General features: G+C 42.4%; 1 protein-coding gene across 1 annotated transcript in view; it reads left to right on the forward strand.

Moving 5' to 3' along the window:
- The window catches only part of LOC126458659 (aspartate and glycine-rich protein-like), a 56,542-nt gene extending 29,443 nt beyond the window's left edge, over positions 1–27,099 (forward strand). The window contains exon 3 of the mRNA XM_050095814.1: positions 27,071–27,099. Coding sequence (XP_049951771.1) covers positions 27,071–27,099 — 29 coding nt within the window. The remainder of the gene's footprint in view (positions 1–27,070) is intronic.
- The last annotated feature ends 335 nt before the right edge of the window (positions 27,100–27,434 follow it).

Below are 27,434 nucleotides of genomic sequence, written 5' to 3' on the forward strand. Positions count from 1 at the left end.
ACTAGGACAATGTATGGTCTACGAGAACGCAACAAATGCAACTACGTGCAGTAAAATATGAGAGCAGTATTACGTAGTTTTAGATAATTTATGTTTGTATCAATGTTTAAATTACATATGACAATTTTTCGTAACTGCGACTAATCAGTGATAAGATACTGGTATGATTTACTCGAAAACTAATTTTAACTCCTTTGTGATTCAGAACAGACTGTAGAAATAAATTCAAACGAAAGAATGAGCTACTATAGAAAGCGTGTGAGAGCGTAGCTAGGCTGGTGTTGCGCACCTTCGCATTCACACTGCAACAGGTATTCCAGACAAGCATAACTGCGAGAGAACCTGTAAGGAACATATACAGCTCATGTGGAGTTACACACACACACACACACACACACACACACACACACACACACACACACACGCACACACGCAGTGTGTGTGTGTGTGTGTGTGTGTGTGTGTGTGTGTGTGTGTGTGTGTGTGTGTGTGTGTGCGTGCGTGTGTGTGTAACTGCCTGCAGTATCTGTTCATGGCACTTGCGTGTGTGTCTGACAAGGATATGGAAGGAAATTGAGAAATTGGAAAAAAGGTGACGTTAGGTCGGTATATGACTGGAAATAATAGTACATGAACCTTTCAAAATTCACAGTCTCCTAAGAAAGCCACCTATTTTTTTATGAGGCTGAAGGTTTTCGTAGCTGAATTTGACTCGTATTATAGGACAATCTTGGAGAAAAACTTCGTCTGCCACTTATATTACCGAAGAAACCTTAATTACAAAAATTGTTTGTCGACAGTATTTGTAATGCATCGGTCTAGCACGACTTTAGCGCAAAGTAGGCCGAACAGCAGCACCGGCGAGAGATAGTCGGAGTCTAGGACGAGATGTGGCGGTAATCGGTTGGCTTAGCTGAGGAGCTCCGGGTCAGAGCAAGTAGTTTCCTTTTGAAGATGAGACGTTTTGAAAAGTAGAGAACACCTGACAATTTAATATTACCGCAAGAAAGATTTTTGTAATTCAATTTTGATCGATAAATTAGTTACCAATCAATATTTACTTGTTGCACTGCTTTGGATTCATTTGGCGACTGATGCAGTTTGTTAATTTACGTTGTTCACCGTTTTCGACTCATAGATATTGAAGACGATTTTTGTCACATGTCCAAAGTGTTTGCAAGTTAGTTACAAGAAATTCCGATTTAATTATGTAAAACTAAACATCATTGAAGTCTCAAATTGGTGTCAGTGTTAGGGAAAGGGTTAAAACAATGAGTAGTTTTATTAAAAGGAATTTAACTGTTAGATTTACAATTTGGAGAAAATTAAATAAGTTCCTACTCATTTAATTTATCGCTTACATGCTGTATACAAGAAGAAGAAAACAAATCTCAGGTGAAAATACACGCCCTCATGGGCGAAACTACATATTCTTCGTGTTATGTCACAATATACTGCCCCCCTGGAGCTGTGAAACTTACAATTCTTTAAATGGTATAGTTTTCATAAGCCGGCGTAAACCTTCACAGTGATGTAGGAAACGAAAACCACCACAAAACTATACCTTTTGGAAACATCTTAGATGTGCGGCAATGTGTTCACTACATAATTTCATATTACGAAAGTAGAAATACGAATTCCACTAAATACAACTCGGTAGTCTCAGCAGCACTGAAATTTAAATAGCGCTGTGCGGTGCACTTTTGCCAGCCAAGAACAGCTCAGGTCACCTCACGTTGCCAGCCAATGATATCAGATATTCATAGCACAGGAGAGCTGATACGGTCAGCCAACAGAAAGATCCATGTTAACTAGCGCGAACACACAACTAGGAAAAGTTAATGGTTGAAATTAATATACATACAGTATACCTACAAGAAAATCTATGATTTCGTATACAATAATGGTATTTCTTATCGTGTGCTATGATTTAAGGCACACACATCAAAAAAGGTTTGCATTACACCCTATTCCCAAAACTCCTGAAGATTGGATGTTGTATCACAGACAGTCAGCGGCGCAGTGTCTCTTTGACTGTTCAGAGATGTCACTAAACCAGCCCAAAGATGTACAAGACCATGCAGCGCATGTTAGACGGAGGCGGTCCGACAGCCGAGCAGTTCCAGTCATTCCACCAGAAAGGAGATACACGACACGTGTTGTCTGCATATCAACCATGCCTAGACGGTCTATACCGCTGTACCATCGCCTCCGCGTTGTTAGTTTATCTCCTCCATGTCCGAACACTTCCCTTGTGTGAGCCCTTCCTGGCACAGGGAGACAGGAACTGCCGATGACATGCTCATGTCGCCCAAGGACTAGTACTACAGTGGATGACCGCTACCTACGCATTACGGCTCGGAGGAACCCTGACAGCAACGCCACCATGTTGAATAATGCTTTTCGCGCAGCCTCAGAGTGGTAACACGACCTCCTAACTATGCGCAACTTCACTCCCGACGTCCCCGGCGAGGTTCATCTTTGTAACACGACACCATGCAGAGCAGTACAAATCGGCCCAACAACAGGTCGAATGGACCACCCTGGATTGGCATCAAGTTTTCTTTACCTGAGAGTGTCGCCTATGCCTTCAACCAGACAATCGTTGGATACGTGTTTGGAGGCATTCCGGTCTGGTTGAGAGCCTTAGACACACGGATCAGTGATTACAGCAAGGTGGAGGTTTCCCGCTGTTTTGGGGTGGCATTATGTGGGACCGACGTACGCCGCTGATGGTCATGGAAGGCGCCGTAACGGTTGTACGATACATGAATGCCATCCTCCAACAGATAGTGTAACCATATCGGCAGCATATTGGCGAGGCATTCTTCTTCATGGACGACAATTCGCGGTCCGGCCGGCCGCGGTGGTCTCGCGGTTAAGGCGCTCAGTCCGGAACCGTGCGACTGCTACGGTCGCAGGTTCGAATCCTGCCTCGGGCATGAATGTGTGTGATGTCCTTAGGTTAGTTAGGTTTAAGTAGTTCTAGGTTCTAGGGGACTGATGACCACAGATGTTAAGTTCCATAGTGCTCAGAGCCATTTGAACCATTTGAACAATTCGCGGTCCCATCGTGCACATCTTGTGAATGACTTCCTTCAGAATGACGACATCACTTGACTAGAGGGGCCAGCATCTTCTCCAGACATGAACTCCAGTCCAGCGTGCCTGGACTTGATTGAAAAGGGCTGTTTATAGACCTGGGGGAGTGGGACAATCTGGACCAACAATGCCTTGATGAACATGCAGATAGTATGCCACGACGAATACTGGCAAGAATCAATGCAAGCGGACGTGCTACTGGGTATTAGAGGTTTGTACAGCAGTGTGGACCACCACCTCTGAAGATCTCGCTGTGTGGTGGTACAACATGCAGTGTGTGGTTTTCATGAGCAATAAAAAGGGCGGAACTGTTGTTTATGTTGATCACTATTACAATTTTCGGTACAGGTTCCGGAACTCTAGGAACCGTGGTGATGCGAAACATTTTTTTACATGTGTATATAAAAAAAATATATGCCGGTAACGTTTTAAATAATGCCATAAATGGCTAGTCACTGGGGCCCGAAATTGTTCTATGTGGTTGGCCCTCAAAGTGTTTAGTTTCGAATGGGAGTCAAACGCTCCGTGATTTAAGAAAGTGATCGCACATTTTCATATGCAACGTGATTAATCTTGAGCAGTGGTTGACTGGCGGTAATGCCATTTTTCCTTTTGGCTATTTTGTCACCGAGTGGCGTCTTATTCCTCCCTCAGTTACTATCTGAACGAGTTGTTCACTTGCCTCCGTCAGTGGTAGCAGCAGCAGCAGCAGCATTTATTGATACTAGTACTGCTGTAACTTCTTTGGTGTGGCAGATATATTTCGGTGTCATGCTGTGTGTGGCAGTTCATCGGTTGCGGCGGTGCGGCGAGGAAGTCTGTGGTGTATCATCAGGCCGGGGCAGCTGGCAGCGTGCACGCGCTGTCGTAGTTGTGTGGCACTTGCTGTGAGACCTGCTAAGTTCGTCGCCTACTGTACCTGCATAATGGAGTTGAGTAATCAGTGAACCTGTCATGAAAGCTCAACCGTTGTGACATCTCTTCGTTGATTGCTGGTTGTTGCATCCTGGCTGCAGGACAAGCAGCAACGTGATGGTGTGCTGGAGTCGGCAAAATGTTACACCGTCTCCTTGTATGGTGTTGAAATGATTAGAATTTATTAGTGAAGTGCACCAGCGGTATCTTCCGCCTTGGGACCGTCAACGTTCCGGGTTCCTGCCGTGATCGTAGGGTAGTTTTATGGCAGTGTGTGTTTCTCTCGTCGTGTTTATGCTGTCCTACAAGACGTGTAGATCGACAGCTTGGTGGTGTTCTCCTTTTCTCTTTCAGTAGCGTCTAAACACAGTCTAAACACAGTCTAAACACAGTCTAAACACAGTCTAAACACAGTCTAAACACAGTCTAAACACAGTCTAAACACAGTCTAAACACAGTCTAAACACAGTCTAAACACAGTCTAAACACAGTCTAAACACAGTCTAAACACAGTCTAAACACAGTCTAAACACAGTCTAAACACAGTCTAAACACAGTCTAAACACAGTCTAAACACAGTCTAAACACAGTCAAGGCACAATAGACAAATATTAAGACATAATCCTGCTGCGATCCTCGTCTTCGCAGGTACCTTTGGTTGTCGTGCCGTTGGTCGGGTGGAAGGGAATTCATTAGGCAGTTGGTTGGTTCGTCAGCCATCCGTAGGTCGTGTTGCAACCCGCTTGTTTAGTGGTAACGCTTGGCTGGCTGTCTCACCTAAACTGTCGTTAAAGTTTCCTTCCCACGCCGACCCTTGGAACACTTCTGAGCACCACTTCTTGTTGTCTGCGATTGTCATTTTATTTGGTCGGAGGAACTGTGCCAGGCCCTCAGCCGTGTATAAATATTGTCTGTTTTATGTTTAATACATGGCCTTCATCCGAACGCCATAACAACTTCAAGATTAGACCGTCAGCGGTGTTTCATTTACAATTCTTGTTGGTCTGTATTTAGGCCTTCAGCTGCGTTTGTTTTCAGAATCTGTGGCCTTAAAGAGAAACGTTACAGGCTAGGAATTGCATATTAAATATCTTAAACATTTACAGAACACGGCTGGCCGTTTCAAGAATTCAAGATATTTATCTTAAGGTGGTCTATAAGTATTTTGTTGGCTGAAAGCTCGCGCAATTACTCAAGAATAATTAAAGTTTTCTTAATATGTTTTTTCTGTTGTACTGGGTAAACACTTATCTTTAAAGTCTCTATTCCATTATGTAACGAAATTTTTTTTAATTGGACTTCCAGCCGAAGAATTAACTTGAATTTTCCTTAATGTTGCCTCCAGCCGGTATTTGTAAATGCTTGACTTTTACAGAATTTCCTTAGCTGATCTGAAATATATTAGTAAAATTACAATATCGTCTCGGCTAGAGACCGAAATAATAAGGCCTTCAGCCGTTACTCTAAATCCTGGTGTTTTAAAATCAATAATTCAAACTTATTCTGGAGAAGTTACTTGGGCCCTCAGTCGTGATTTTTTTTTTTTCTCCAAAGAGAACTCTATTCCTCAGATCAGTGCACAGTTTTCTGAGTGTTCATGTAGAACTAACATTAATAGACTTTGGCCCCTAATCCGCTCTGTCCTGCGAAATCAGATTTCAAATCTTAAAATGAAATTTACTTTCAAACCACCATTACAAATAATTTCCAGCGACCTGTTAAAGTGTAAACAGTTTTTGCATCAGGCTCATAGAGACCAGTTTGTTGTTACGAGGTATTGTACCCTCTTCGTCCTAAGGCCTTAGACATTTTGCGGTAGGCAGACGCTTTGAGTGCCGTGTACTTTAGTTGCAAAAAATGCACAATTTACAACAATAACGTTTTAATTTATTATTATCTCATGTATGTTGTATTGCTGCAGTATGATTCTGCAATAGTGAGCTACAGTAAAATTACTTATATCACATCTTACCAGCAAAAATTACAGAAATTTACCTGAAGACTAAAACAATGAAAAATTCTAGGAACTTTAGAGATTTTTCCCAGACGAAGAAATTCCAGCATTTTTCCCGTATTTCCCAATTGTCTTCGCGTGTGTATACCTTGGTTTATAATCATCCTCACCATTTTCTTAAATGACGTACGTATTGAATGCAATGAGCACTAAGAGCATTGTTAACAAATGAACAGAACAACGAGTGAATAGCGTGTTGTCTTTCGAGACGAGCGGTAAATTGTAGCATTCAGTACAACCTTTTCTCTTCCTGCTTCTTATACAGTAATAGCATTGTTATTGGCAGTTAGGCCGATGCAGAACAGAACCGAGCACGCGTTGCAGGTTGGACAGTATTAAGTCCTGAGTACAGAAGTCGTCTGGGAGACTACCTTGTGCGCATAGACACACACTTTTGCAACATGTAATGTATAGCCACAATGTGTGAAAATTAGTAGTATGAAATGAAACTAACCTTGTTGTGGAGATGTTCACAGTTCCTTTCATTAAGAAATTCCTACATTAAATTATTTTAATATTTTGTCTTCCGTGCTGCATGTCTATCCTCTTGCTATTCTTTCTCCCGTCCCTTGGGAAACATGGCTGGGGTGTAATGGGAATGTTCTGCATTGTCTGTCGCTGACATAAGAACAGTCTCACCTTTGTTTTTCACTTGCTTTTCTTTTCTTTGTTTCCCTTCTCCTCTCGTTCCTCATCTCCGGCATCTGAGGTTCGTCTTTTCTTCTTACTCCTTGTGCGCTCCTGAAGGCCTGCCCACATGTCTGATGCGTATCAGATGGCTAGGTACCGCGTAATTCCCAGCCCTAGGTCGACAGGTAGGTATCGCATGTACCCACTGGTACAGGCCAGGCCCAGGGAGGGCCGATTGCCTGATCGGCAACCTTCCCAAACTTCCCATGGTCCCTCTATCGGGTACTCTGGAGGTGTGACCTGAGATGTGAACAATCATCTAAGTTAGGTGCACCCCTTTGCGAAGGGGACCCCCAATGGGAAGGAGCGTGCTATCGGAGATACTGGCTCATTGCGAGAAAATTCGCTATGATTGCCAATCATCTTCCCAATCAACACTACGAAAGGTAAACGTAATGAGGCTAATAAATCAAAGACCGTTCGCACTGCACCACGGTTCCTTGTGGTCTCACGTACTGAAGACGGTTAGTCTTTCACAATGGTAAATCCATTTTTTATTCAGAAAGGTGTAGATGAAATTGCTGGCCCTGTGCCACTCCATGAACGAGAGCAGGATTTCACTTTGCTTTTGTGGACTGTTATGTATGAGGCGGAAATATGAGCCTCATGGAAAAAGGTGACACAGCTGAGTCACGCAATTTGACTCTTAGTCTGTTTGCGAGGTGTGGCCATTAATTGCACGCGTTTATCACGTAGGCTGACGTGAGGATCAATGAACTATACTTGACGGGATGTATCTGGAACATGTTAGGTGATTAGAAAGTTAGTAGACAGGAATACAATTAAATACGTACCTTTAATTCTGAATAAGAGATCTTTGAAGCTATAATAAGTGAACCATTCGTATTAAAGTCGGCTGTAGAATTGGACAGTGTGCTAGCTTGTCTCGTAAGACCAGCCGAGTGGCGGCGCTCGGTCTGCTAGTGTGCCTTGTGGTGACACCACAGAGACTACTTGTGATTCGCAAGCAAAAATACTGATTGCTGCGTCAGCTCTCCACAGCTACCCTGTTCGAGTTGAGGCCCATTGAACTTCGAAGACTTCCCGTGTTGTAATTTACACCAGGCTCCTCGACGATCTGATGGAGGCCGAAACCCAATCTTGCCTTTCTGATAACGGTGTCATTGCCGTCCATTAAGGAGAAATCTACCTTTTTCGTTACATAGAGCCCACCAATACCCTTTTTCTCACCTTTGTACAGAAGCACCACTCTATGGAGATTGACAATTCCATAGCTTGCTTTGATCTCAGTCCAGCAGTACATTTCGAACCCGATGCGCTGTGGCCGGTGTCATCGTTTCAACCACACGAGAACGTCTTGCCGACACCCAGCCAAATGTAAAACCTGTGGGAGGGCTGCTCATGAGGACAATTGCCCACCTCCTTCACCCCGCTGCAATGGTGGCCATGCCGCCTGCTCTCGGGATTGCCTTGTGTATCTTGATGAGCGCGGTGTCCAAGAGGTCCAGGTAAGTTGCTCGCAACTTACTGCGTAGTTGCTAACCCTGTGTTCTCCCGTCTGGTCGCTATAGTTCTGTTTCTGTTACCCTTCGCTCCATGAAGGAGATGGCCACGCAGACAGGCGCCCTCTAATTTAGCTCTGAGGTTGCCAAATCGCTCAGTGATGATGACGTAGCATCGTGAGCCCCCCGTCCAGCTGTGCAACAAGCTGTCAAGCTCTCTCCTCAAGGGGCGAAGCCACCAGCTACACAACCAGTGGCCTGGAAACGACAGAAGTATTCCTGTGAAGACTTCCTCTGTCCCTCTAGCCAAACAACACCCGAGTCTTCCTCTAACCAGAAAGGCTTGATGAAGTCGAAAGAAAGCAAACAGTCTTCTCCTTCGCCAACTCGAAGATCCTCTTCGACTGTGTCGCCTCCTGACACCTTAGCCCGACCGGCCTCCATGTCGCTGGAGCCCTCCAACAACTGTTTTACTGCGTTGGACTCCACAGACCGACCGCACAAGCAAGTCGATGCTCCTGTGGCCCCTATGGAACAGGATCCTCCTCCTTCTCAGCTGGTGAAGAGTTGCTTGTAGAGGGCAGTCACTCGGCAGCCTCAGAGGTGACACGCCTACATCTTTACCTCATCATGACTCTCCTCCAATGTAACGTTCGCGGCCTTCCGTCCAACAAAGAGGATTTACGGCTGCTTTTAGCATCGCAGTATCCCTTGTACTGCCTTCAGGAAACGAAATGACGACCTCACAACCATTTGAGCTTTCACATTCCTTATCGATTCGTTTTGATCATACCCTTGAGGTCGGCATTCCATCTCATGGGGGGGGGGGGGGGGGCGCATCATGCTGCTTATATGGGATGATATTCATAGTCAACCCATCTCCTTGACTGCCCATCTTCAAGCTGTTGCAGTTCTAATTTCCCTCCCCCAACTGACTTTTCCCGTCTGTACCATTTACGTCCTTCCATCATTCAATGTCGCCTGGGTAGACTGCCTTCAGCTACGTCCCCAATTTTTCCTACTCAGTGACTTTAATGCATTTCATTCTCTTAGGGCTTCTCCCAGGACCTACTTAACCTCTATAGCCTTAACATTGGTGGGCCCACTTCCGTTTCAGACTTCTCGCACACCTATTCCCTGTTGGACATATCCTTTTGCACTGCCCAGCTTGCTCATCATCTTGAGTGGTCCGTTCCTTCTGAAACTACTTGAGCGACCATTTTTAATGTGCTGTATGTGTGCTGTACGTTTGCTGACTCTACCCAATGTGTATGCACGTCTAAATGGCAGCTTATTGAGGGTGACTCGAAGCTTTTCTCTTCCCTGGCGACCTTCGAAGAACAATATTTCTCCAGTTGTGATGACCAGGTGAAATACCACCCAAACGTTTTCCTTACTGCTGCAGAACGTTCCATTCGTCATACTTGCTCTTTAACACGTCGTGTTCCTGTCCCGTCGTGGAATAAGGCACGCCGAGACGCAATTCGTGGACGGAGACGTGCTCTCCGCGGTTTTAACTGTAGTCCTACGACGGTAAACCGCAAACATTATAAACAGATTACGTTCAAAGTGTCATCGCGTTCTTCAGGATAGCAAAATAGCTAGCTAGATTTCATTCACTAGTTGTTCTAACAGTTCCACCCCTTCCACTGTCGTGTGGGTCAACCTTCCACAGTTATCTAGGACCAAGATCCATTCCCCAGTTTCTGCCCTGACAGTGGCAGACGATGTCATAATGGACCCTGTTGCTATAACCAACATCACCCTGCCTTCCTCCATCGGAAAGGAGTGTAGGCGGCTCGTGCGATACTTCTCCGAATCATGATTGCTACACTGTCACCTTATCTATGAGGGAACTAGCTCTCAGTTCACACCGATCGTCCGACACAAGGCCAGACGCTATCCAGATTCATATGTTGCAGAACCTTTCTCTTACAGGCAAGCACATTCTGCTTCACACACACAACTGCATCTGGGCAGAGAGCACACATGCTGGATGCTGGCGTAAAGCCACCGTCCTACCCATACCTACGCATGGTAAGGACAAAAATCGTCCTTCTAGCTACCTCCCTATCTCTCTTCCCAGCTACATGATGGAACATATGATTCATGCCTGTCTGGTATGCTCGCTCAAGTCTCGCAGTTAACAGATGAATGCACAGTGTGGATTTCAAGAGCAGCCATTTGCAGTTAATTTGTCCACCCATGTCATAACGGCTTCCTGCGGAAATCCCAGACTGTGGCCGTGATTTTCTATTTGGAGAAGGCCTGCTGGAGGACTGGTCGCCTACATGCCCGTTACACATGGGGCTCCCGTGGTCGCCTGCCCTGTTTCCTCCAAGTATTTTTAAGCGACAGAGTTTCCTAGGTGCCTGTGGGTTCTGCCTTGTCAGACACCTTTATCCAGGTGAAGGGTGTTGTCAGGTGGCGTGGTCTCCTGACCTTAAATTCTTACATATTACGACCTCACCATTGTATTCTGCGTATCAAGATGTTTGATGCGAGCCCAAACTCGATAGGGTTGAGTCAGTTTCAGATATTTCCATTTAATCGATATGCAGATCTAATAAATAAATCGCAAGTGCATACCAAGATTAAAAAGTCGAGGCTGGCATACACAAACATTCAAGACACGACAGCCACAGGAGTTTCTGTTTCGCAGAGGCAACCAGCCAGTTGGAAAGTACATAGGAGGGTGAGTTAGCACGCAGCTGCACTGGCCAGCCGACCGCTCATGGACCAAAACAGTTTTTGTCAGAGAAAAGGGATAATGGCCGGCGTGTTCGCCTTAAAAAAAAAAAGTGCGTATGCTGGGGCTCTCCCAACCAATACAGCTGGATGTGCTTTTTTTTTTGTTTTTTTTTTTTAAGACTTAGTGCGCAGTTTCAGAGTTCGCACAGGTGGACAGTAAAAGCTTAACACAGGTGCTATATATTTCCGGATTGGTCGGCTTAGCCATTCTCCCATTTGTAAGAGTATTGCTGATTGGGGGACTATTTCTGACGCAATGAGCCGGAGGAGTGAGGGAAAGACAACAGACGATAAACCCTTTTGCTTTTTGCATGGAAGGAAGTCGTTCTGGTGACGGTGTTGTAGCGGGAACACACAGCGGGAGCGAGTGGGCTCGTGCATGTACGCAGAGAGCGAGGAACAAAATCTCTACTCAGTACTGCACTGAGAGAGCACCTCCGTCGCTAGCGAATCTGAGTGTGTTGTGACTTGGCAAGACAGCCAAGTCACAATGAGAGGAAGCCGAAAGGCACGCGTTAAGCTCACGCAGATTGGCGTGAGGTCTGGAACAGTTAAAGGAATTAATAGTAGCAAATAAAGTACGTAGTTGATGTAATACTTAACTTTAATCCACAATTGTAGAACATCTCTCTTGACGGTACATGTTATAACCACAATATAAAATAATATCAAATGCTATGGCGCCTTGCTAGGTCGTAGCAAATGACGTAGCTGATGGCTATGCTAACTATCATCTCGGCAAATGAGAGCGTAGTTGTCAGTGATCCATCTCTGGCTAAGTCGGCTGTACAACTGGGGCGAGTGCTAGTAAGTCTCTCTAGACCTGCCGTGTGGTGGCGTTCGGTCTGCTATCACTGACAGTGGCGACACGCGGTCCGACGTATACTAATGGACCGCGGCCGATTTAAAGGCTACCACCTAGCAAGTGTGGTGTCTGGCGGTGACACCACAGAGTGATACTCTGTACTTAATCGCTCGCGATGAAGCGTTTCTTCACTGTGTTGGCCGCAACACGTAATGTGCAGTGTGAACAGACAGATAGCGCCTGTGAGCGAACATGGCATGGTACACTGATCAGATAATCAGTCCACAATAGTTAGACTAGGGGGCAGATAGGAGTCCTTGACTTCATCAAGGCGTAGTGAGAGCTCGATTGGCGAAGGTCGAGAGAGAGAGAGAGAGAGAGAGAGAGAGAGAGAGAGAGAGAGAGAGAGAGAGGGAGAGGGGGGGAGGCTGGCGGGGGGAGGGAGAGTGGGGGAGGGAGAGGGGGGAGGGGGACAGGGGGGAGGGGGGAGGCGGGAGGCGGGGGGGAGAGTGCATTTTGTTATCTTTCAGTGGCGAACGACGCAGGCAGCAGTCGGCGCAGCTCACGGTATTGTGCGCTATAGCGTAGGCGAGCCCCATCTTTCCTCCATCAGAAATAACATACTTTATTCACGTCACTCCATTACATTTCTCACGCGGCAGCCTCGACCATACTTAGAAAAATTCAATCGCATGCTTATTAAAGTTGAGTAGGTTCGGCTCTCAGCCATTCTGCCGATTAAATAACATTCTTAAAGAAAAGGGATAAAAGAGCTTTCCAACACTTTGATTATGAATGTTATTAACAGGATTCCTATCCATAAGAGGTAACCTCCTATGCCGAAAAACCTGGAAATTTGTCTATCAGTATATAAATATTCATTTGATTTTTCGTAACTTTTGCTATATATAATATTTTCCGTTCATTAAATGTTTTTGTTACACCAACTAGCAGTACACAAGTACCCAAGTATCCCGCTAGTTATGTAAGAAAAAGAATGTTGCTGAAAGTTTTTCAGGCATTTCTTTTTGGTAGGTTAGGAGCGTCTGTCTGACCTCTATAGTAGTGTGGGATGGAAATTGCTTCTAGGTGGAGCCAAAGGGTACTTGTCAGATGAATCCATTGTGCACGTCGTCAGCATAACACCCACACACAGACAGTATGCCTCAGGGTTCCGTCCAGACTGTCATCCTCTGTGCTATTGCCGTTAACCCTATAATGGCCCGTCTCCTCTCGGGTAATTTCGGATCACTTTCCGTTGGCAATTTTTCTTCTATTGCAGTTCTCCATGGATCAGTCTCACTGACCGGCGACTTCAGCGATGTCTTCATCGTCTTTACTCTTGGAGCATCAACAATGGCTTTCGCTTTTCCATTCACAGTTCCGTCTGTATGAATTTCTGGCGACGCAATTGGTTTCTCCCGCCATCTTTACATCTTGGGTGTGTTGCCCTTCCATTTGTTGAAAGAACAAAATTCATGAGGCCCATGCTCGAGAGAAAATTCTCTTGGTCCTCCCATCTGTTTTACCTGGCAGCCCACTGTGCATAGTTCCTAAATGTCCTACTTGCTCTCAATGGTATTTTCTGATGTGCCTATCGAACCACCCTCCTTCGTTTGTACCAGTCCTCTGTCCGTTTCAAACTCGACTATGGGTGCTTTGTTTATGCACCTGAACGACCATCCCTCTTACGCTTAACTCTGTCCACCTTTGTGTCATCCGTTTGGTCACTGGCGACTATTATACTAGCCAGGTTGAGGGTGTATATGCTAAAGCTGCCGAATTAGCGCTGTCCTATGCAGAGACTTTCTCCTAGTGGGTATGCATGCCGTTTGTCTGCCATTTGTGGCCACCCATCCTATACTATGTCCTTTGATGATTTCCCTGATCGCCAGTACGGGGCGCATCCTTCTTTCCTGTTACCTCCTGGAGTCATCCTACGGCACTTGCTACAGCGGCTTAACTTCACACTACCTGCAACTTTCCTGGTGGTTGTGAACCAACACAACCTTAGGTTCGTGAAGCGGTCCATGTTATCCTTGGCCTTCATTCACTTTCTAAGGATACCACTCCAGCCTCGTTCACCAAGAATCTCGTGCTATATTTTACCCAAGTGGTGCATTAAATCGTCAAAATCCGAATACCCGTCATGATGACCTTCAACAACTGTAAGCCAATGCCAAAGAGAACAGCTGATTGCGTAGGTTCAGAAATGGACCAATGCGTTATTGACTTGTTCAATTTGTGAAGTTCTTTTTTTGAATGTATCATCCAATTTTTCGGAAATTGTAACAGTTGATTTGTTTGTCTGTCCATGTATCTCACACGGATTTTGATCCCATTCGGATAATTCATTTCTTTATTTTTTAAGAGTAATTTCAAACCTGGACGAAGTTATGAAGTAGCTCGGCGGAAGGTCAGCAAGCCAGGTGATTATGTGGAAAATTTTAGCTATGTTAGAATGAGGGTATATTCAGACACAAATGAAAAGAGTATGAAATATATTATCTAACCTTCCTCTTTTCATTTATCACTATTGGTTAAAAACAGTCTTTGTTGCAATTAGTTTTTATTTTATTTTTAAACGACGCGTTTCGCCTTATTCAGGGTGTTACAAAAAGGTACGGCCAAACATTCAGGAAACATTCCTCACACACAAATGAAGAAAAGATGTTATGTGGACATGTGTCCGGAAAAGCTTAATTTCCATGTTAGAGCTCATTTTACTTTCGTCAGTATGTTCTTCCACCTACGCTCAATGGAGCACGTTATCATGATTTCATACGGGATACTCTACCTGTGCTGCTAGAACATGTGCCTTTACAAGTACGACACAACATGTGGTTCATGCGCGATGGAGCTCCTGCACATTTCAGTCGAAGTGTTCGCACGCTTCTCAACAACAGATTCGGTGACCGATGGATTAGTAGAGGCGGGCCAATTCCCTGGCCTCCACGCTCTCCTGACCTCAACCCTCCTGACTTTCATTTATGGGGGCATCTGAAAGCTCTTGTCTATGCAACCCCGGTACCAAACGTAGAGACTCTTCGTGCCCGTATTGTGGACGGCTGTGATACAATACGCAATTCTCCAGGGCTGCATCAGCGCATCAGGCATTCCATGCGACGGAGGGTGGATGCATGTATCGTCGCTAACGGAGGACATTTAGAACATTTCCTGTAACAAAGTGTTTGAAGTCACGCTGGCACGGTCTGTTGCTGTGTGTTTCAATTCCATGATTAATGTGATTTGAAGAGAAGCAATAAAATGAGCTCTAACATGGAAAGTAAGCGTTTCCGGACACATGTCCACATAACATATTTTCTTTATTTGTGTGTGAGGAATGTTTCCTGAAAGTTGGGCCGTACCTTTTTGTAACAGCCTGTTTAGGCATCTTCAAGTTACCTTTTCTAGATGGACGTGAGAGGCACGTTCCCGTTCACAGGAGCGAGTAACAGTAAGATGGGGGCTCAGGTGGTTGCAAATTTAGTTTATGCTTACTAAGACTGTTTTTAACCAATACTGTTAAGCACTGGTTTGTTGTTATGCCACATACGGACTGGAAGATAATACATTACCATTGTAGAAAGACAAGAAAAGACTGAGTCTACTGAGAAAGGTGCAAAGTTGCTATTCTTAGTCAACCTTTAGGACATTTGGATAAAACAAATCACTTTATAGATCTTAACATGTAGAAGATTAAGCGTCGCATTGGATTTATAACGCCATTTAAATAAACATTACCGATACAGTAACCAGATCACAAGAAAATTACTTTAATAGACAAATTGTGTGCATGGTGATAGAATAGGGTGAGGCAAGTACGTCAGCACCGGTTTTTACTGTGATCAATTATTAGATCCTTTTTAAGAGGAAATAATGGTATGACGGGTGATGCACTCAATGCTATAGTGAACCTTCACACATGTAGGAAGTACAGTGTGTGTCAAGATGAATTTGGACAACAAGCACTGTTGTCGTAAATATGTTGGCGCCTCTTGACCAACAAAAGGAACTTTGTTCTCCGAATTATGATATCGCGTATGGCTTGGGAATCCTATTGTTTGAGATTAGTGACACCAGAAACAGGAAGTATGTCATGATGGATGGCAGCGTTTGCAGTACATTTTTGATACAATAGCGGAGACCCTTCATGCACTATGCTACGTTCCTTGTCATCCATCAGGAACGGGTTAGATTACTAGCCGCCACTTTAGATGGGAATGACATGGAGCTTGCTTCCTGTTCGTGCTTCCAACTTGCATTTTGCGCCACCTACGGATAATCTGTGGGAAAAACACTCTCGTCCTTCTGACACTGTCTGTACGAAATATGTAGTACTCCACGTGACAAAACTGTAAGCAGAGTTGAAAAAAAAAATGTCAGTACCTAGCAGTACAGAAACAATTTCTAATGCTTCTTATCTTCATTTATTTCCATTGAATTACGAAATCTACGAAAAAACAAGTCTGAGTGCTTGTCTTGCTAATTCAATGAACTGTTTCTGTGATCTGAGTCCTATTTTAAACACCATCCCCTGGCAGCTTTAGCTGAGATCAGTCTTTTAGTAATACCTGCATGTAATGTCTCACATTGTGCTATTATTCATTGTGGTAAATCATGAGCACAAGGACTTCGTTTACTCTCATCCAAGCCTCAGTAGCAGTGTGATATCATATTCAGCACTGAATTGGTAACTCAACCAAACTTAATAGCTCTGAGAGAATAATTCGAAGTGACAATTTGGAAGAAAAAGTGTCCATCTTGTGACACATTTATAATTTTAGTCTTTGAGATTTTCTGATTATTGCGAGGCAGACATTTCAGAAAAACGGTAAAATTCTGCTTTCCTTGGCACTATTTGTGTTGGATAATATCTGCGTATCATGAACCAAATATATTGAAAGAAAATATTTCAGAGGAAATGTTATGAAAGAGAGAAATATCGAGCAAAGAAGTTACAGATGGAACTGGGAATCATTTTCATATTCATAGAAGCACACAAGAGGCCATGTGTACTGTAGAATCATGCAGCATCATGGCTTCACTCACTGATAAAGATACATGTATAAGCAGCAAACTATTCGAAAACTTGGTGTGAGGAATAGCAGGGTACAAATAATTACTAGTATACCTAGTCTGAAGTTATGTGGTTTCTACAGAGATGAATTTTGGACAACTACTCATGAAAATGGATTGGCTATAGACTACAGCGCTTACGAATGTCAGTAAGAATTTTCATTTATTGTCTGAGATGAAAATTTAAAAGTGATATGCTCCAGACCCAGTGGGTAATATCCAATAACGAAAACATTATGCTCATGACATGCTTGTGTTCATTAATGTAAATTTAACATTTTACACCAAGAAGCGTAACTGACAATGGAACATAAAAGTAATGGCAAGCGATTCCTAAATTAACATATTAAAAGACGGGTTGCCGCACTCAGTTTTAGTGTTCACAGAACGCCTGCGATAGTGGAGACACTAAGAAACAGAAAATCTCAGCGTCTGAAAGTTTAGAAAGAATATATTCCCAGATGTCAAAGGAACGTCCTAATGATTAGGACGACAGGGAAACAGGCGTCTTCGTAATTAAACAGTGAAATTGGTGAACGACATTTAGAAAAGCCTGGTGGAAAATCTGATCCGAAGACTAAAGTAGCAGAGGAAGTCAATGAAAATTAGCAGCTGTATGGGATCTATGCAGTCTTTTTCAAAGAACTGAAAATGGTAAACATTCTCGAAATATATAACGTTAAAGTGGCGTTTCAAGCAGATACATGCCAGGACACAAGTTTGGTGAAGACAAGAGAGAGAAACGAACAAATGTGACGAATTAGATGGGTAGAAAATTCTTGCACCTTGCGTAATGATAAACACTTGGGACATACTGGGACCATATTTAAAAATACAATGGGCATAACGTTGTATTTAGATTAACTCTGTGAAGAACAACGGCAGTCTGAAATTCACACAGCACAGCATCCACTTTCAGAAACTGACGATCTCATAGTGCTATATACATAGACTGTAGGTAAAAAACCTGTCTATTTGAGAACTGTGAATTTTAGTACGTAATACCAATTATGCCAGAGTTTGTAACTCTATCGTTAAAAAGGAGACATGCAATTTCACTTTAAGCTTTGTGAGGTCTCATGATCTCCACTGTAGCCAGCATTATGGTTTATGAGTAACACCATCAAATAGGCAGTGTCATTAACTGTAAGATTCCTTCAGATTTTGTGCTGATGGCATACAACACTTACATACGTCCATATGACGGGTTACAATTAGGTAATGGTTAATGTCGTATGTGCGTCTTTGGGGGGAGGGGGGAGGCAGGAGGAGGAATGCTTCAAAATGTAATGTAAGCCTCAGGTAGCTTTGCTGTAATTTTGTCAGAGACAGCAAAGGACTTGGAAGAGCAGCTGAATAGAATAGTCAGTGTATTGAAAGGAGGATAGAAGATTAATATAAACAAAAGCCAACAGAGGATAATGGGGGATGAAGTTCAATTAAATCAGGACATGCTTAAGGTATTAAATTAGGAAATGAGACACTTAGCGTTGTAGACGAGTTTTATTATTTGGGCAGCAGAGTAACTGATGGTACTGGCAGTCTGCACTTTATATCTTTTCTATTTCCGTCATCAAGGGACGTGTTTCTGGAAAAAAGATATTTGTTAACACGAAATACTGAATGAAGTGTATGTACGAAGTGTAGCCATATGATGATGATGAGTCCCATACTTCTTTACAGAGCGTAGGGGAGCGACGCGGGAGAACCGCGCCGCCTTACTAGGCAAGGCCCTAGTGGAGGTGGTTTGCCATTGTCTTCCTCCGACCGTAATGGGGATGAATGCAGTTATCTCGAGGCAGGAAAAAATTCCTGACCCCGCCGGGAATCGAACCCGGGACCACGTGCTCGTGAAGTGAGAACGCTACCGCGAGACCACGAGGGGCGGACTGTAGCTATGTATGGAAGCGAAACAAGGATGACAAACGGTTTAGGCACGAAGAGAATAGGTTTTGAAATGTGGTGCTGGAAGAGAATGCTGAAGATTAGGTGGGTAGATCACGTAACGTAAGACAAGATTATGAATAGAGTTAGCGGGAAAATAAATTTGTGGTTCATCCTAACTGTAAGACGGGATCCGTTGGTAAGACACCTTCTGAGACGTCAAGGAATCCCCAATTAAGAAATGGAGAGAGGGTTGGGGATAAAAATTATAAAGAAAGACCAAGAGTAAGCAGTTTCAGGTGGATATAAGTTGCAGTTTTTACTCGGAAGTGAAACGGCTTGCACGGATAGAGTAGAATGGAGAACTGAAGCCTGCGGTATCGGCTGCTATGAGGTCGGCAGCACAGTCAAATAGGACCGCCGTCAGTTAGGCTGCTACGTTTACTACAACCGCCACCGCGGCACGAGGCCGCTGCCTGCCACGAACGATTACAAAGCTGCCAACGATATGCAAGCATTGCTTCTCTGAAGCTGCAGTGGCGGGAATGCTTAAGTTAGTAGATTCTTGCACGAAGCCAGTTGTGTGTGTTTGCCGGTTGAATAACATTTACAGACATTCTTAGCGGCCAGGATACTTCATCTTCTGAATAGCAATTGCATTGAAGCGTGACACATTTATAACTCATTTGTATCTGTATATATTTCTACATACAAATCTGCTGTTACCAAGTGACCCTACAAATACACCAAAAAAGTTATGTATTATTTTTGCTACTTGATGTTACACACAGAAGAAATTAATATCTGAATAATGGGGTCATGAATGGCATCTGTAAGTGTTACGTCTTCCTTTGCACGCTGTGTGGCTGCTATAACCACCAAAGAAGCAAAGACTACAACAAGAACAACATATTGATTAATTTCACCAATCACTCTCTGGTTTCGTATGCGTCTTTACGAAAGAAAACATTGTTCATATTTACTGTGTACTTACATACAGTGATGGCAAATGAACATCAAGTAACATTCTCTTTGACTTTGGTGTAGTCTTCGTTTATCATAGTATCTGTTTAGATACTGGTCGTATGCAAATACTGTAAATGAAAAGTAAAAGACGAGATTGACTTGAGTCTAAATATACAAATCACTCAAGTATTATTTTTTACGTGTATGCAGTAAAGTAAATTTTAAGTTTCACGGAAAGCAGTTTTCACCAACTCGTTTCAACATGTATGCAAACTTTCTTGGCAAAACCACGACTAGAACTCTAAACTTCAAAGTTTAACGGGCAAGTGCTCCCCAGCCTTTCTCATTCTGTTTTTAAGAAGCCTTTCTTCTTGGTCGAGAGTCGATCTCGTCACCTTTCCGTTTTTACACACGAGCTTTTTTTGTTTTTCTCTGTCATTTGGTCTGGGCGGACGTCACATGACACACCTTCAAGTTTGCAATAAAAAAACTGAGTGAAATATTGAATGATAAAGGGCAGGTAGCCCTCTGATCTGCCACATGGAGCTACCGTGTCGGCGTCCGACTGTGCTGCCCCAGCACGACACATAATCCATCCACACAGCTTTACATCAGCCAGTACTTTACCTTTGCTTCTTTGTTTGTTTTCAAGATATGAGATAAAGATACGGAGCTCGAAACTGTCTGCAGTTCACTCTGTGCTGATGTGAAAATTTTTTAACGTATTGAAACTGTCTTCCAGAGTGAAAATTTTATTGCGAAAACGTATCACAGGCTCTATTCTTATTCTTGTCTGTTCAGCTGGCTAATTTTAGTCTGTTTTCCTTGTTAAGAGGAGTTAGCACGATCAACATTTTTTTTCACATTTCCATATATTTATATTGTTGTATAAATTATTTTATTCGGAAAGCTACAAATTTGATATCACTTATAAACTCACATGAGAAGTATTCCAATTTTTAAATATACATTTTCAACCGGTGTAGATTAAACATTTTTTGCGTGCAATACTTCAAGGTCTAATAAAATCGGTGATTTTTTTTATATAGAAGACTGTATATTGCTGTGTTATAAGGTTAAATTTCGTGTTTGCATTGATAGCACTCTCAATCTCAGTATCGGGTCGTTTCATAGTATAAACACACGTTGTATGTCGAAGTGCTAACGTTTTTCCGAGTAAAAGTGACAAATAGTTTGGTAAATCTCTCAAAAAGTGAAGTACGACGAAAAAACGAAGTGTTTTTAAGAAACGTGGGTTTCATGGTAATAGATTTTCGAATGAAGGGGAACATTGTGTTCAACATGTGGAGTGTGAAGTTAAAGACTGTGAAATACAGGCAAACTCGTCGGTATCTAGAGAAATGCCCGTTAGTGCTTTGTGAAAATTTAATTAACACGTGGTGATACAGTTGCCAGAATATAAACTAACCTACCATTTACACGTCCTAACAAGGGTGTTAGGTGAACGTGTGAGTTATAAAATATGTGGAGGGCCAGTTAGACAGTGAGGTATCAAATGGACTAGCCAGGAAACTTATCAGAATTGCTAAATGTAAATATACTTATCATTAATGGTGGCAACTGTAATGTAATAAGTATAAAGATAATTATTTTGAAGTAAATGCCAGTAATGTCAATCCATAAAACCACCTATCAAAGGACACCCTGCAGCAGAAAGAATGTGTGCCGTGATGAATATGCCACGGACACATTGTAAAATCGACAAGTATGTAGGATTTATTGGAGGTGCTTGCAATCGGTTGCATGTGTGTCAATGAATGGTGCTGCAAAAGAAGCTGTTATACCATTTCAACTGACATACAAGTAACATTTTAGGGCACTTGGAAGAAGTGTGGCTACAGTTCTGAGAATTCTGTTGCTATGGTGACCATTGTGGATACTGGAAAGCTAATATATGTCCACATTTTAACAAAATACTGTTATAAGTGTAAATCATGGAATGAAGAAGGGCATGTCTGTGACAGAAATCATGGAGGAACAAGTGGAGGTATGTAGGCCTCTGCAACATCTGTGAATGAAAGGGGAGAGTGTTACACTAAGTTCTTAGGTGATGGAGACACAAAAGCGTATAACAGTATAGTAGCCGCTCAGCCTTATGGTGAGTAGATTATCACGAAACTGGAACGTGTTTGCCATGTCCAGAAGAAGATGGGCAGCAGGTTGAGAAAACTGAAACAAAGTTTACGAGACAAGAAACTTTCTGATTTTAAAACTGTAAGAGGCAGGTTGACAGACCAAATGATTGAACTACAGCATTCTTATGGGATGTCCATTAGATATAATACTGAGAACTTGTTGCAAAAGAAGCAGGCAGTATAGGCTACTTTCTTTCACAGACCGTCAACTAATGAAAAACCACCTCTGCCCTCCTGCCAACTGCATCAGAGAACTTAAGAGTATGGACAAGATTCGCATTGATAAAGCAGAAAATGCAGTACAGTTGGCCACTAAGGAGTCTAGAAAGGAGAAAAGAGAAAAAAATTGGAATAATACCAAAAGGATGATATACAGTATGGTGCAGGGTGCTTTTGTTTGACTAAATAGGCTGTAAAAATAATAAATTTAGCATATATTAAGTGAATTAAACTTCAGAAGCCGTTCCAAAATATTTAAATTTTCTGTTGCATTTTTCCCTAAATCTCAATTTTCAGGGAATAATAACATACATATCCAACCTCTACTGAACTAAAAGAACAACATAATGTTACATACAATTGAAATTATTTAGGATAACAAATAAAAAGGTACACAAAATTTTAACCGTGTCATTAAGTTTTATTTCTAAAAGCAGTGGCTAAAATACTATTATTGTAATTCAGCAGACTCAGAACACACAGTGTAATGTCCTGTAAAAGTTTGATGTCAATGGCTTCAGTGGTTCCTGAAATACAGGGAAGCCAAGTCACTAAAATTTACATTGTCGGGATAGGGCGTTCCCACTCCTCTCAACCCTCCATTACTCGCGCGAGAATCCGTGACATCGTCACTCGCGCGGATGACTGGTGTCGTCCACAAAGCAAGCGATGTATTCGTACGCTTTGAAGGAGCTTTATGACTGGTTTTATAATTTGTTATCAAATCTAAATATACTGTGTGTAAATATTAATTGTATTATGATATATTCTATGTTTGCAACAGTTTGACCATTCGAAGAACGATATCTTCGAATGAATTACTGGCATGGCATGGTCCCTCTTGTTGCTTACCGACGTACAGTTCTAAATTCAAAGCGTAAGCTGTTTTTACATCAACCAAAGTAAAAACTTTTAACCCATATTTTGCTGGTTTGCTAAGAATATAGTGCCTGAACGGGCAGTTTCCTCTAAATGCCAAAAGCTGTTCGTCAACAGTAAAATATCCACTACGTTAAAAATATTTTTGGTAATTGTTCGTGAATAGTTCAAGTACCGCTCTGATAGTAGGCAACTTGTCAATCTATCTGCGAACACCTCTATCACGAGTATTATCAAGCTCCAGACTTCTCAATAGAAACACCCGAATCGGTTTTCAGTTATGCACAAATAACATCATTCACGTCCGTTTCTCTTTGAGTTGTTCTAGGAAGAGTATATTGAAATCGTAGAATAACTCAAAGATCCACGTAGATATAACAAACCAATGAAAGCTCTGATCACTATCGCATGTGTTTCTTTAGCGTCCCTTTCCCTAGGGAAGCTACCACGAACTTAATAAGCAATATGGCAACATGCACTAATGTATAAAAAAAATTATGTTTTCAACCAAGAACCAATTCAGAATTTCTATTTGTCTTTTTCATACGAGCTTGATTTTTTGGACCAGGCAAATGCATAATAAATATTCTACCAGTTTTAGAAGCAGATCCTGGAATAACTTAACGGAGCAAAAATACATTTACATCTTTCCCTAAGAAAATGCATCCTCTTGAGTTACTTCTTCCTGTAATTCATATTCATCATTTTCTGACACTTCTTGTTATGTTTCTAAATCATGACCGCTTTCATGAACAGAATCCTCAGTGACAGCTCTCAATCAAGAGACTATCAGCAACTTCATCACTCAGCTCACTGAACCATTCCACCCATACATTAGGATCTCTATTAAACTCGGTTCGAATTTGTTTGCCTTTGACATTTCTTCCACAATTTACAAATAAAGAGAATACGAGGTAACGTGGAAGGTAACTGCAAACAGTTTCAATACGTCTAAATTTACGCACATGAAAGATCGAGTGAATCTAGGAAAGCAATAAAGTAATACAGACTTCGTTTACGAAACAGTCTGGAGGAGACTTGTCATCCGAGCAAGCTCTGCTGCCACAATCTGAAACAATGTATCTTTCGTAACTGAAAGACAACCATGATTGGAGCTAACCGCCGGAGAGTTTATAGAAAGGTACTAAAAATTGTGCGTACTGAATCAGGCCCAGTCAGACAAAATGTAGCGGGAAAGTCGTGTGGATGACTAGTGTCATCCGAGCGGGTTAGAAGATATTGAGATTGTACTGTGTAGCTTGAAGCTTGTGATAAGTGCTCGGAAAGACTGTCGGACGAAATTAGGCAAATGAACAGAGAATAAATCCATTACAACTTGCTTGGAACATGTTTCCATTCTTAAATATATTGAGGTTTGAGGCTGTGGATCCCAACACGAACAAAATTCTGAAATCAGAATGCATAACGACGTTTATGTATAAAGCAAACCGTGAGATGGAACAGCTATCAGAGTCACCCAGCGGACGCCGTGGGATTCTGCTAACGCTGCCGCTCTGGACTTTTAATAGGCTGCAGGACATGAGCGCTATAACCGCCCTCCAGGCCCGCAGCTCTAACGAGATTAGGGAAGAGGCGTAACGCCCCAACGATCGCTTCGTGTCCTCAGCCACTTAGACACAGCGACCAGTTATTCTCCTTTTTTTTCTTTTTTGCAATAAACGAGGCTATAACCATCAAGCGCTACGTGTCACGAATAACATTCGGTTCCATTACCAGCGGTGCACGGCATTTCAAAAGGCTTCTCTTCTTTCACGAGACGCGGTGCGTCTTTCCACGCCGCACAAAATTGATGTTATCGCTGGGCTGTATTGTACGGCAATTGCCAAAAGTGAACACGGGCAGTAATCATGTCTATCCATCGTACAACAATGAATACTTACAGTTCCGCCAAACAGACAACATTGTTCGGTGCTGATTGTATTGTGGCAGAAAAGGGATGAATTAAGTAGTCCTTATTTTTGTAGCGCGATCAGAAGTCATAATGGCCTAGTTTCACTGCTCATTCAAGTATGTTTACACTATTCAGGAATACAGCAATTGCTGCCTTCATTTATTTGGCCTGTTTGTGAACACTTCCAAGACTAAATTCTAGTCTTCCATAGTAACAGAAGAATTCAAGCAATCTGAACAAGAACAAATCTTATTTCCTTTTATTGATACTACTTGAAGTACTAGAAGAAGAACAGATCAATGATACTCCTAGAACAGGCCCAGAGACAGTTTATTAGCATGAAGAAACTTTTCATAAGATCGGGTCTTAGTCTGCAACGAGTCATTCGTATTTTAATTTGCAAAATGTTCTCCATTTTACTCTACGAAAGCGAAAGCTCGATCCTTGACGATATCTATAGAGAACACTCGATGCTTTAGAAATATATATGTATCGCCGTCTCCTACGTCGAACTTTTCAGCACCCAAGCAAAAGTCCTTGATCGGATGGAAAACAGGAAAAGAAACTATTGGTCACTACAGAAGAAAGTAAATCCTCAATGCCTAGGATACGTTATAAGACGCAAAAAAGACCACTTACCGCTATCTCATCACTGAAGGGAAAATAAAAGACGAGAGGTATGTTGGAGGACGAAAGAACTCCTGCCTGAACTACATTCGGAGATAATAAAATTTCATGTCAAAAAATGCCTTCCATGCTGCGACGTCACGTCCACACCAGGTTGCAAGGACCACCAATAGCCTTAAAAGGAAAAATAAACAATTTGTATGTAAAACAAGACATACAAATGAATATAATTAGAACCCATCTCTCTTGTTTGTCCTCTCGAGTATGTAAGGCAGTCTTCCTCCTCTGTTGAAAATGAAACAATGAAATAAATAAAAGATACGCTTAGGAGTGCGAATAAAATTTAGTGTGAACGACTAACAGCGTTAAGATTCGTTGACATCATTTACGTCATCTGTAAAAGTGAGCAATTTTTGCATGGACGCAACAGCCCGCTGCACACAAAACAGACCGAGAAAATCAATGAAAGATTAGTGGCAACTTAAATATTTAAATAGGGGCCACGTAGTAGACAAAGGGAAGGAAAATAACGTATGACGGGAAGAACAGGGAGGTTATAAGGTAAAGACTAATTCTTTAGCAAGACCTTATTTTCTCCGCCAATGCATCTGCAAATTTCAGACATAGGCCTTAACTTGAGAATGATGTATCTGAGAATGCACGTCTGACGCGCATCGTTGTATGTAAGTGTATCTGTGGGAAGCGAAGCTATGGCAAAACCAGAAACTAAGAGATTGGAACCATTTGAGCCATGATGGATGTTACGATGGATGTTGCGATGGATGTGGCGATGGATGCTGGAAATTGAGTGTAGTGGCAAGAAATGAGGAGGTACTCAGCAGAGTCGACGTGGAAAGGAATGTATGGAAAACACATCACTAGAAGAAGGGATGAGATGATATGGCAGTTGCCAAAATATCTGGGAATAGGTTTGAAAGTTCCTGAAGGAAATTGAGTGCTATAATTGTATGGAAGACAGACAATAGAATATGTAGAACGACTGAACTGAAACGTGACCACTACTCTTAAACGATTTGTTTCTTGTGATAATGTATTCATCTCATTCTACAGCAAACCAATAGAAAGACTGATGGCTCCGACACTCTCAAAAAATACAAAATTAGCGGAAGAAGACCAATTTATTTTCTGCGCACCTTGTGTAGAAATACTCCGTCCATCGGCATAAGGAATGAAAGTAAATGTATATAATTAATTTTCTATGGATTAGAAATTTGTAAATGATATGGCATCACATTCAAAATGTTGATGTGGAATTACAAAATTAACAATTAAGCGTGTGTTTTTGAAATATGAAAGCTTCAGTTCTGGTCGATTCATCTGAACGCTAAAGACACTGATTACCACGAATTTCATATTAAAGGTTTCTGACGATACATTGATACTGTAAAAGATTTGATGAGACTATTTATTTAATTAGTAGAGGCACGAAGTATACCAAATAAAATCATTAATTCACAACTGCTTTAACGGGCTGATACTGTGTACGGTAACAGTTGATTGACTAACAATCACCAGCTATGATGTAGAAGGTTGCGTTATTGTTAGCAGAGAGAACACAGTGTTTGAAAAGTCTTACACTGCGAACAGGCCCCCTGCGGGTCCGGGGGTTAGAATAGGCCCGAGGTCTTCCTGCCTGTCGTAAGAGGCGACTAAAAGGAGTCCATCCCTCTCAAGGGGGTAGTTAGCGCCTGCGTCCGGAGACGGACGGTCCCACAACCTATATTTGTGGTCTTTTTGGTTTTTCACTTCTCGTTTCTTCCTTCTTTGGTTGGTTCCTTTCTTTGTTCTTCTCCATCTCACTGTCTTCCTTACTCTTTCCCTTGCCTTCTTCTCCTTGCCTTCTTCTCCTTGCCTTCTTCTCGTTGCCTTCTTCTCGTTGCCTTCTTCTCCTTGCCTTCTCTGGTCTCCGCCTCGGCGTTTGAGACAGTCTGTCCTCTCTCTCCCTCTCTCT

The sequence above is a fragment of the Schistocerca serialis genome, chromosome 1, assembly GCF_023864345.2.
Source record: "Schistocerca serialis cubense isolate TAMUIC-IGC-003099 chromosome 1, iqSchSeri2.2, whole genome shotgun sequence".
Taxonomy (NCBI): Eukaryota; Metazoa; Arthropoda; class Insecta; order Orthoptera; family Acrididae; genus Schistocerca; species Schistocerca serialis.